This window comes from Danio aesculapii, chromosome 8 (assembly GCF_903798145.1).
Source record: "Danio aesculapii chromosome 8, fDanAes4.1, whole genome shotgun sequence".
Lineage (NCBI taxonomy): Eukaryota > Metazoa > Chordata > Actinopteri > Cypriniformes > Danionidae > Danio > Danio aesculapii.
The window spans coordinates 33,735,945-33,748,339 of NC_079442.1; the positions used below are offsets into that span (position 1 = coordinate 33,735,945).

At 36.5% G+C, this 12,395-nt stretch overlaps 1 protein-coding gene across 1 annotated transcript; it reads right to left on the reverse strand.

Annotated features, from left to right (window-relative positions):
* Window positions 1-5,826: 5,826 nt before the first annotated feature.
* Window positions 5,827-8,091, reverse strand: foxd2 (forkhead box D2). The gene has a single exon (XM_056464400.1). The coding sequence runs from the start codon at window positions 7,681-7,683 to the stop codon at window positions 6,574-6,576; it is 1,110 nt and encodes a 369-aa protein (XP_056320375.1). The 5' UTR covers window positions 7,684-8,091; the 3' UTR covers window positions 5,827-6,573.
* Window positions 8,092-12,395: the final 4,304 nt, after the last annotated feature.

Below are 12,395 nucleotides of genomic sequence, written 5' to 3' on the forward strand. Positions count from 1 at the left end.
GGTATCATCACCACCACATGCAGATTGACATAAAAAGCTTAAATTCACTTTTTCACTTTATTATTTGAATATTGAATCTGAATAAAATGGCAATGTACAAAAATGGCTAGGTTATTATTACCTTAAATGCACTGTGACATTAGACCTGCAGTATTTCAGCTTGTTCGTGTGACGTTCTTCACAACCCCTATTGCCGAAAAGTCATTAAGATATTGGATCACTAATGTTTTGTGTTGTTCCTTCAGAGCTCGTTACCCTCCGTAGGATCCGTGTCGTGAGGCGCGGCCGGGAGAGAGAGAGCGTGAGAGGGGACAGTCGTCTCAGGAGGGAGCGAGAGGCAGAAGCGGAGAGGGAGTTCGACGCGGAAGACACGGACTGGCTGTTTGATGGCCATTCCAGCTGAACAAACAAAACACCCCAAAACACGACGAACCTGGGAGTTGGAAATATGTGCGGGTCTGCTACGAGGTCAGATTCCTAACCGTATCTAATTCAATTTTACAAACTGTAAGAAAACACAAGAGTTCACAGGAGCATCGATCTACTTACAAACAACGCACACACTGAGTTAAACAAAAACACGGAGGCTTTTATCTGTTATCAAAAAGCATCAAATCAACGGGTCAATTAGTTTTAAAACAAGTTCATTTGCGTAACGGTTACAGTTCCAAAATAACAAATGTGTTGAACCCAAATATTGTGATTTGTCCGTCTCGCTTTTTGACACACAAGTCACCTCGAGGGGTTCCCGCCACAGTGTCAGTAGCCAGGAGAGGCTCTCGCGCGCGCACGCGGGGAAAAAAGCTGCTCGCGCGGTGGTCCGGTCAGTTCTGCTAAAGACATTAGTGCTGCGCTCGAGGAGAGCGCGGGAGGCTCATAGACAGCGCTCACTTCTCTAAATAAACATTAGTCTTAAAAAGTTTGGCCCCGCGACCTCTCTCTGATCGCATTTCACTCTGGATAGTAAACTTCATTTTTATCGCGGGACTTTCCCATTCTTTCCGAAAACAGTCTTTGGTTTACGAAGATATGAAATGCCTACACTGACAAAGTTTCTCTTTCACCTGGCCCAGGGATAGACGTGTATCTAATTTCTTTTACTGTGGAAAACTGAGCCTTTAAAAGTGACACGGGAATTAAGTTTTAATTTCAAGATGAAAAGGTTTGCATGCTTCATCGTTGAGAAACGTGTTTGGATTAGACCCGAAAACCAAAAGATCATTATTTTGTTTAGACAGACCTCAAAATTTCACACTGAGGGAAAATCTTTCTTTCAGAGTACTACAGAGAGACTATGTGAAATGTTATGCCGTTATCTGAGGCGACTCGACATCCCCACATTTCACTTAAGAGTTTTCTCAGTCTGATGTTGATAGTTTCTTGGGACTTACTAAATTGAAAAATCACTACCCTTGTTGTACCCCTCTGTATTTAAATGTCATTTTCTAAATTGGAAAAGTGTTGGAGTTTGTTTAGTTCTTGCTAAAAGCGAACCCTAGTTATTATGTGCCTGTGAAAAAGTCATTTTGAAAGCTGGTGCCACTCGATTTGCATGCATATAAGTAAATAACCCTTTGGGAAAAGTCATTCAAATTGTGTATGTTTAGACTGCGTTTTTTTTTTTTTTTTTTTTTTGAGAAACTGTGGTATCCTACTGACCGGATAACGGGAGCATGCTCTCGGACAGACGACAGCTGCCCCTCTCCATCAAACTGAGAGTTTGTAGGTCACAAGTTAAGTCCTCGGCTTCCATAACGCTAACACTAAACCGTCACTAAGCCAGGCTCCGATTCGATGATATCCCCAACACATCTTGGAGGAGTGTGTGTTTCTGTTGTCTGGCAAACCCAGAAGACGCACGGGAGGATCACTTGGCATCGTGCCACAGAGACTGTCATTAAACGGACCATACATCACTTTTGTCGAGCGGTCATTTTTGGGTCATATATAGACGCTATTGTGCTGATCTGATGACAGAACAGATTTGAGATTATTCTTCGCTCATCGCGTGTTTCTCTGTGTGTGGGATGGCAGCACAACAGCAGGTGTCCTTCAGTGAGTCTCAGTGAGTCGAAGTCGATGGGGCGAACACTTCCAAAGTTAATATTTTGTTTCCAGAAAAGAGGGGAGGCCTGTATCTCTGCTTTATTTACACATTCTAAATTAATTAAGCAGAGGATTCCTCGGTTCGCTAGAAAAACATGGAGGGGGAGATGCTGGGCTGCAGAGGGAGGGTCTAATTTATTGTGGCCGTACATCTCTGCTTCATGCCAAGGTGTCAGGGGACTCGGCCGCCGGCATTCCTTCACAATGAGGACGAGAGCTCCAATCATGTTTATTTCACCGCTTTAAATGAAAGAGTATGTTTGAGATACACAGAGAGAGAGAGAGAGAGAGAGAGAGAGAGAGAGAGAGAGAGAGAGAGAGAGAGAGAGAGAGAGAGAGAGAGATTTTAAAAACACAACAGCAAAAGTTGAATGAAGGCCTAATTTTTTAAAATTGAAAGAGATTAAAACTATCAGGAAACGCAATCACTTCTAGTCATTTTTTGTAGGCCTACTTGTAATAATAAAACATCTACACAGGTAGGCCTAATTATTTTGAACAACTGACTCTAAATTCACACACAAAAAAATGATTAATTTAAGTACTTGTTTGGACAAGATATATTACGGAGATAAAGACATTTTAAAAAATTTATAATTATTAAATCGAGCAGTTGCTGCTGAACGCACGAACGTGCTCATGCGTTCAGCAGCAACTGCACAATTATATAAGTTGTGTACTTGCGACAGGTGCCCCAGTTTATCTAAGGTGCATGTACCGAAGACCTATTTTATATCAAAGCGCTTTGCATAATTTTCTAATTATAACAATGGAACTAAATCAGATTTACTCTATAGCCAAATCTATAGCATTGTAACAATATCTTTACGAATATTAGGCATGGTACAGTTACAATATATCCGTCACAAGCACCAATAACAACAAGGCAAGTAATAGGCTTTAATAATTATAATAATTCTAAAGAATACAAATAATAATGATAATAATAATAATAATAATAATAATAACAACAACAACATAGCCATAATAATAAAAGTCATAAAAGTCCGCTTTTATGCAATGTCACAAAATTAAATGAAAAGACAATGCATGTGGACACTTTTCCCATAATTGAATGCCCTATAAATTTAACGCACCTTGTTAATAATAATAATAATATAGTAACAATATATATATGTATATACAACAACATTAATAATTATATTTCACGCGTATTGCGAGAAAGTCATTTCTAAAATGAAAATAATATGAAAGTGCAGCTTTTTGCTAATGTGCCTGTGACATTTCGGCTAAGAAATTATTGAAATATTAATATTCAATAATGCATGAAACTATAGATTTGCTATAAAACAAAAAAGTATAGCTACGGTGAAATAGATCTAATTTAAAGAAACCTGCACGTCTTCACTCCATAAAAAAATGAAAATATAAACTTTTCCCTAACCTTTAAAAACATAGATTAGCTTATAAAAATTTTTTTGGGGGGCGGAGGGGTCGATTGGATATATTCAGTAAATGTAAACTTTAAACCTCAACTTTAAACCTAATTGTCAACGCAAGTAACTGTAAAGACAATTAACTGCACGCAACACTGAGATCAAATTCACGCAACAGATGCATATCCAGGCTGAAAAAGGCAGACAAGAAAAGCTGACAACATCGCAAAAAAAAAAAATCAAAGAACACACAAAACACCGTCCAGAAGTTGTTTTAGAGATATCCGTTTTAAAATTACAGCGATATAAGAGATAAGTAGAGATATGCCTTGCTCTTTGCGAAATCGTGGGTGGTCCCTCATGGTGTAAGTAACGCGCCACACGGAAAAAATGAAAGCGAAATAAACGGGCAATTAGTGGGATTTAAGGCCGTAACCCATGATTTACACTTTCGATCCGATTAAAGGAGAGTGATGTGATTTCTCATGGAGAGACAAAACAAGACTCAGAAGTACTGAACGTCAAGAGAGAAGATGAACATCCCTTTTTTCACATTAAAGCCCATCTCGCATTTCGTCCCTTTAATCAAGAACCATTTTTCTGAAACTTAATTAATCACCAAAAAATTAATTAGCTGTAAATTATGACATGGCGCAAACACGACCACATGTGAGCAAGTGTGGTTAGGCTGAAGAGATTTTTCTCCTGATTTAATTCATAGGCCGCGATTATAGGCCCTGTTTATTTTACGCTGTGGTAAATACAGATCAAAAGTATACTCTATTGTGTAATTCTCCTTCCTCTCTGCTGCTCTCTGTCACCTCCGACCAGCAAAACATTTAATGTTCTTCTTCCCAATCTTTTTTTCCCACTAGTTTAATAGAGAAGCTCACGACCTCTGCTTTCAAGACAGCCTGGTTTCCCAATAGTAACCTTATAATAATAATAATAATAATAATAATAATAATAATAATAATAATAATAATAATAATAATAATAATAGAAAAGATTGTGAATCTATAATTATAAGACCCTTGGTTTATTATTTAGACGAAGCATCCATTACCTTTCCCGCCCATTATATTCATGTGAAATTGTAATAATAATTCAGTAATTTACCTAATAAGACACTCTGCAACTAGTACAAAACAAAAATATACAAAAATAAAATGTATTTTAAAATATATTTCACTCCCCTTAAAAAGATTTTGGTATGATATTTTGATAAAACTATTATGACAGAAAAACGAAAAACACTTGACAGAGCAATTTCACGCGTATTTGATTGGTGGCCTGGAAGGGAATGGAAAAAAGGATTTAAATACTACTTTTGCTCTTTTTTGTACTTATGAAATATGACCCCATATTTTAGCCTGTTTTTTAGATGGCAAAATGTGTGACGTTTTAAATTGATGGGCTACAAACACGACCGACATGTTTGCATTCGCTTCAAAAGGATTTGCGGAATTGAAAAGGAGAGAAAAATACGGTGAGTGAGTCAACCCTTCCTTTATCCCCAACAACCAGTTGTCAAAAACACCCCACGAAGCAAATTTACCCATTTACGCAAGAACCAAGTAAATAAAGGCAGCTTTTTCATACCACCTCCTGAACAGTACCGTGTGCTCGGCCAACTCTGAAATTGATTCATCAGTCTGTTTTTCGCTCTACGGTGAATTCCCGCTGCTTCTTTTGTACATGTCTCAAGACAACACAGATGACATGAAAGCGGACAACCGAGAGTCTTTTAAGACGATCGCCTTTCAGAAGCAAATGTGTGTGGCTTCTCTCGCTAGGGACCACTTGCTGGGCGCCCATTCAGGCCTTAGGGACAAGGTCTTCAGTGACAACATCAACAAATGGGCAAAAAGCTGCATTATTGTGGATTAGATTCCAGATGAAAAAAATGCTACCACAAATTAGCAACGAATCCTCAAAAGACTTCGTGGGTATCCATGTAGAACCCTCACATTCAATTATAGGCTTTCAAGCGCTGATGTTCCCATTGCTTTAGCTCTTTGTCATTTGCCAGAAACTGGTCAATTATCAAGGCTCAAAGCGCCACACAAGAGGAAACATGTGCCTTGGACCCTCAGTGTAGTAAATACTAGTGTGAAAACGTCACACAGTTTGATTTTTTCTATTTTAACATCTATTTTGTGTGTAAAAAAATAATTGCAATAAACCAAAAACACGGTGGTTAATGTTTTCCTAACTCACATAATTGTTTAAACTTAAAAAACTGTAGCCTTTAAACCACGTTGGCTTGTAAGTCGGTAGGCCTGATAACAAATTAAAGCGAAAAGAAGTTAACCAAAACATCTTGAAAATTCACAAACATTTATTGTCTTGCCATTACAACAAAAAATGACCTATGGACATTGTTTCGTCTCTTTACATATAACAACATTCTTTTCACAGATAATTTGTTTCAATGGAATAATGAAATATGTAATAACGTATGCACAAGAGTCAGACAGAAAGAGGTAATGCGATTTACACCAAGAACCACATAATCATCTATCAACAGAAATAAAATAAAATTCACCAGAACACTTCTGTTGAGAGAACTAGGGGAAGTGGGACGTTAAGCTATGTAATCTATTTACAGCCCCTATTGTCTCTGGCAATGTGCTTTCAAAACAAGTAAATCCTGAGTTTTAAAGTCTCGGTACTGACAGTGCTTTTCACGAACTCACAAAATATACAAAACAATAGAATAATTAAAACAATCTTCATTTAAGTCAACCAAAAGAGGAAATTCCATGTCAATGAGTACAAACTATTTGACTTTTTGGACAAAACGGCAAAGGTCCACTGGCCGTTCAAAGGTGAAATCTTAGCTTACTATTTACATGGACTTACTTTCCTCTCTTCAGCCTTTCTCTCTTCATCTCTTCAAATCTTACATATTTACAGTTCATAAATATACTTAATTAGCCTTTTTATTTAAAAATTCGGAAACATGAAGCGGGCGACAATTTAATCTTGCAAAAGTGTAAATCCTACCTTAGCAAATGACGAAACAACCATATTAAACGGACTGCTGCACTTTCTATTTGTTGCCACTCTAGAAATGGCAATTGTTAAGGCTTGACGTTTTGCTCGAGAAAGTCTGTGTGCCGGGCTGAAGCATCGTTTCCTGCGTTATATTCAAGTGGTTCGTGGCCGAAGCAAGTGTGGGAGTCAGCATGGCTAAGATCTGAGCCTGTCCAGCCGGTTGTGTGGTGTATGGTGAAGCCGGTGAGCTTGCTGCACCAATTATATTGTCTATAGAGAAGGAAGGCCGACTTGGACCATTAGTGTCCGTTTTGAGCGGAGCCAGACCAGGAAGAGTCGGGCTGAGTTGAGGATAAAAAGGCTTTCTCAGCTCAGTACCTAAAAATGAAGGCAAGCTGTGTGGCGTGGAGAAAATCGATGAAGGTGTTGGGAGAGCACAAGGTGTGTTTTGGAAAGGGAACGCGCTTCCCGGATGGTGTGGGTGATAGGGGTGATGCGCATGGAAATTTTGCAGTTGTAGGCCGTAATTGTAACCGTACGGTCCGTAGCCAAAGCCAGGTAGAAATCCCCCCGCCTCCCTAAGGATCTCGTTGGTCTGGTGTCTTTTGAAGCGCTTCCTTCTGCGCAGAAAACTCCCATTGTCAAACATGTCTGCGGACTCTGGGTCGAGGGTCCAGTAATTGCCTTTGCCCGGGTTACCGGGTTCACGGGGTATTTTGACGAAGCAGTCATTAAGAGACAGGTTGTGACGAATGGAGTTTTGCCAAGCGGGAAATTTTTCCCGGTAATAGGGAAACCTGTTGCTGATGAACTCGCAGATCTCGCTGAGAGTCAAACGTTTCTTCGGACTCTGCAAGATAGCCATCGTTATAAGGGCTATGTAAGAATAAGGTGGCTTTACTAATGCATTTTTTCCTGGTTTATCCCCTGACAACGCACCGGTTCGGCTGTCATCCCGTTGCCCGACCCTGTCAGCCGGACAGTCCAAGCTGCTTTGGCCCGGAGAGATTGCGCCCTCCCCCGCGTTCTGGGATAGGTTGTCATCGGAGTCATTGTCCAAGTGAAAGCTAAGATGATGGTGTAGATATTTACCCTCTTTTACAATATCCCCGCCAACGACATCGATGTCCACGTCGTCAGACAGAGCAGAACTGTCCGACATGTCCGTTCCCAGAGTCATCCTTGGAGAGTCTTTTTGTCTTCCTCTCTCGCGTTCCGTGTCCAGTCTCGAGTAGCTGTGAGTCCTCTCAGTCACTTATTTGTTCTGTGACAACAAAACTCCCGTCCTCCAGAAGCCAATGTTTTCTTCACGTCCTGGAGCCGCATAGAAGATGCACATTAAGTACGAAAAACACTCGAAAAGAATCAAACCGTGCTCGTATAACACAAACTGTCCAGAGCTCAGAGCGCTTTCAGTCGAACTGGACACTCGGTTAAGACCTGGATTTCCTTTTCACGGAGCGAGTAGTTGTTCCACATGAAATTTAAACTTTTGGATCATACGAGTAGCACTATAAATATGAATAACTCTTCAGTTTTCATTATTCGAGCATTTGTTTTCGTGTACAGTCGCAGCTCTGTGCGTGAATGAGCCTCCAAGTATACCCCCGCGCGGCTTCCAAAAACTATTTATCCAGGCACCACAATCACGTGATCAGCTTGTCAGTAACCAGGAACTACTGGACGTTTACAGCCGAGAAAAGCAGCACAGGAGAGACAGCAAGTACGTGTTGTCAACTCACCCTGTGTTATAATAAGAGATATTCGCTAGAAATGAACAACCAAAAATAAATAAATTAATTAATTAATTAATTAATAAAAAAAAAATTATATATATATATATATATATATATATATATATATATATATATATATATATATATATATATATATATATATATATATATATATATATATATACGTGTGTGTAATAATAATAATAATAATAATAATAATAATACAGAAAGTACAAAATTTGCTACAACATCTAACAGATTAAGTTCAACCCGATTTATTATTTTTTTAAATCATTTGACATTTTAAGCACAGATTTATTATAATTGTTTAGAGATTTCATTTTTTAACAGCATATCACTGTCAATAAGATCTTAATAAATAACCTCGCCTATGACATGAAATGGTTGGATTATTTCATACTGTTAATATGCTTTATTAGATAGATTACATGGGAAAATAGGATAATAAAATGACACATAAAGAGAAAGAAAGAAAGAAAGAAAGAAAAGCATTTTTAATTAAAACAAGCTACAGAGGTTTATTCATTTGGCTAAGCAAGATATATAGAGTCATAAATAGTAAATAATAAATATTTTGCGTTTGGACATTTAACAAATTAATGAATGGACATTAAATCATCTGTATATAATGTTAAAATACAATATATAATGTTAAAAATATTAAGAAAATAGTCTATTCAAGAATAAGGGGATATATGTTTTAACATTTATTAAGGCTTAGTTGAAGGTAATAATTTAACATATACATGCTATAGTTCACTGGACATATTTAAAAATTTCATGAAGCTTTTATTTTTTGTATGCGCTAGCAGTTTATTAACAGCACGAATCAATAAGATATGACTGTAGAATACTCTACAGGTGGATTGGCTAGTTTAATAGTAACATGTATTTGGTAGGAATTAATAATAATAATTTGCGAACTTTGCGTTTTGGTGAAAATTTCTCGTGTTCTAGTGGGTTCAATAATGTGTTATTTGTAATAATTTGAATTATTTTATTTAATTTAGCATCTTTTCACGGGGTATGTGTCAGGGAAAAAAACACGTTTTTTTAAGAGTTTTTTTTCTACATTTCTAACATACTCTTTTAAAGTATGTAAACGCACACATACCCTTTGCAACCTGCTCGAATTCGTCAATGCTTATAGATGGATGACAAGCTGAATGGCTCAAATCGCGGTCATCGAATTCTTCTTCATTATGCTTATTATACAAACCCCAGTGTGTCTCGGTGAGATTATAATCTGTTCCATAGGTTTTGCCAAATTTCACGCTCTGCCTGCTTTGCGGCCACATGTTGAAAAAAAACTATTTTATCCCATTTCCCATTGGAACTTATTCTGTTTGGTTAAACGCTTGCTTCTAAACTAAATTAAAGCAGACAAAGAAATATGCATCTTGAGAATGAAAAAAAATCAGATGACTCTTTTAAGAGTAGCCAACAAATCTTAAAATATGTAACATTTACACAGCTAACTTGTAAACATTACTTGAGAAACACAGCTTTTGAAATTATAAAAAGAATAAACGACAAAACTGTATATCATGAACAGCTTATAGATACGATGGCGGTGCCAGCAATGTGTGACACTACAGAACAGCTGCCTGTGAGAGTTCAGATTCAGAGGTCAAGTTAACACCTCAAGTTCTTGTCTCAGCAAATATTCTACGTTACATTTCTGCATTCCATGGCTAAAAATTCTTCTAAATAAATTCATTTATAAATTGTTTGTTTTTTTCCATCTGTGTGCTAAGCGAATACATTTAAGTGACACTACTTTTGTCTACTCAACAGACCAAAGTTGGAAGTTTATGCCCTGTACAAATGTCATAGTGTAAACCGCAGGCGATACCCTGAAAAATAACCAGATAATCACAGTCGGTTTTCGGGCTAACTGACAAATAGGCTTCGGTTCCTTTACTTTCTTTATTTTCACTTTTATGTGGCCTCATCAGTTGATGTGTTGAGGAAGAGACAATGGAATAAAATGACCCAGCAAAGCACACTGTAACTCGGTAACGAGTTTAACCACAATACTGCCACCTAGCGGTAATACTGTGTAATAATTCAAAATTCAAAATGAGATTTCACATTAATGTATATGTGAACTATACCATTTTTGGTTCCCAAAAGAACATTTAAGGGACCCTTTTTAACAAGAACTATTTTTATTTCTATTTATCCGGGGAACGGCTCCAAAAGAAAGCAAATTTGTGCTAAAAAGATTCAATGGTTCTAAAAGGTTTAATGGAGCCATCGATTGCAATAAACTCTTATTTTTAGGAGAGCATATAAAAATAACAATTCCGCTTTAACGCTGTACCAAACAAGAAATTACATATACAAGTTATTTTATTAAATTTGAAACATTGTGGACCTGAAAAGCATATTCGAATCAACTAAATAAATTGTGATGCAAATAGTGGGAACACCATAAGAGCATGGGCTGTTTCTCAAAATAGGCTAGCTAAACTATACTTGTATTTAGAGTATATTTTATTTGAGTCTAGCAATATTTGACATAGAAGCCTATATTAACGTTGTCTTCAATGAACAAACCAGTGCATCTTTAAAGGTGCAAAAGTCCTGAACGAACTAATCCCATTGAAAAATCGAAACATAACGGCAAACATAAAACTGCAATTCATCTTATAGGCCCTAATAAATAAATCAATAAACATTCTGAATTTGGGAAAGTGTAAAGGAAGAAACAATGACGATTCTATGTTAAGCTGCTTTGACACAATCCACATTGTAAAAACGCTATAGAAAGTAAAGATGCATCGAAATTAAATATAGATGACACCGTTCCAAAATCTGACATTTAGACATAAAATGATAGTAAACATATAGTTTAAAAACAGTCCACGCATTGCATGGCACTACTAGGCTACGTCTTTGAAAACAGAAATGAAACAGGCTAATTCATACCATAGAAAACAAATAGTTGAAAACAATGATTAGAATGACCGATTGCATTAAATATTTTTTTTTTTCGCATTTGTCATCTTGATGCAAGAAAAAAAAAAAAAAAAAAAAAAACGGAAAGAAATAACAGTTTCCAGTCTTTTAACAACGTGTGCTTATCCATGCATGTATTTAAAGGGATAGAAAATTTTGTTTTGGGTGAACGGTTATCATTTACTCACACTTTACTTGTTTCAAACCAGTTCGTCTTTCTTTCTTCTGTTGAACTCATAAGAAAATATTTTTTAAATGTTGGGAACCGGTAGGGTAAGGGTTTATAGGTTCTTCGCTTTCCTTAAAATATTTTATTTAGTGTTCAACAGAACAAACAAACAAAAAGCAAAGATTTGGACCTCACTTAAGGGGTTAGCAAGTTTACATTTTTTAGTTGAGCTGCATTCCATAGGAAACCCAGAATAGCTCTTATCTAGGTGGTGACTGACATCTAGTGGATTTTATGTGATTTTACATCTAGTGGATTTTACGTGTTTCAGAAACTGACGTTTGTTTCAATACGCAGTCGATGTCGCCCCCTTGCCAGCAAAATGGGTAATCGTTTTTGACTATGTATTATATAAAATGTTTAAATAGCTTAAGATATTCATTCATTCTCTTTTCGGCTTAGTCCCTTTATTAATCCGGGGTCGCCACAGCGGAATGAACCGCCAACGTATCCAGCACGTTTTATGCAGCGGATGCCCTTCTGTCCCCAGCTTAAGATATTTATTAGGGTTAAATGTCAGGGTTTAAAACGATTATAAAAGATTTAGACCTACAACTCTGATTTGATCTGATATGACTAAAACACTACATATTAAGTTAGCTTTAATAAAGATAATCCATAATACTGGACAAACACTTAAAAATAACTTAAACCAAATTACATTATTAAATGTATAACTACATTAAAATCATTGAAAATATAGGCATTCATGGGCTTGCTAGAAAATTAAGCAAATGATTAAATGACCCGAACAGAGTTATATTTTTTGTTATTTAGCGACTGGGTATTTTATTATTGCCTGTTTTAATAATAATAATAATAATAATAATAATAATAATAATAATAATAATAATAATAATAATTTTAAATAAATGCAGTAATAATAATAATAGGCTAATTTTAAATAAATGCAGTAATAATAATAATAATAATTATTATTAT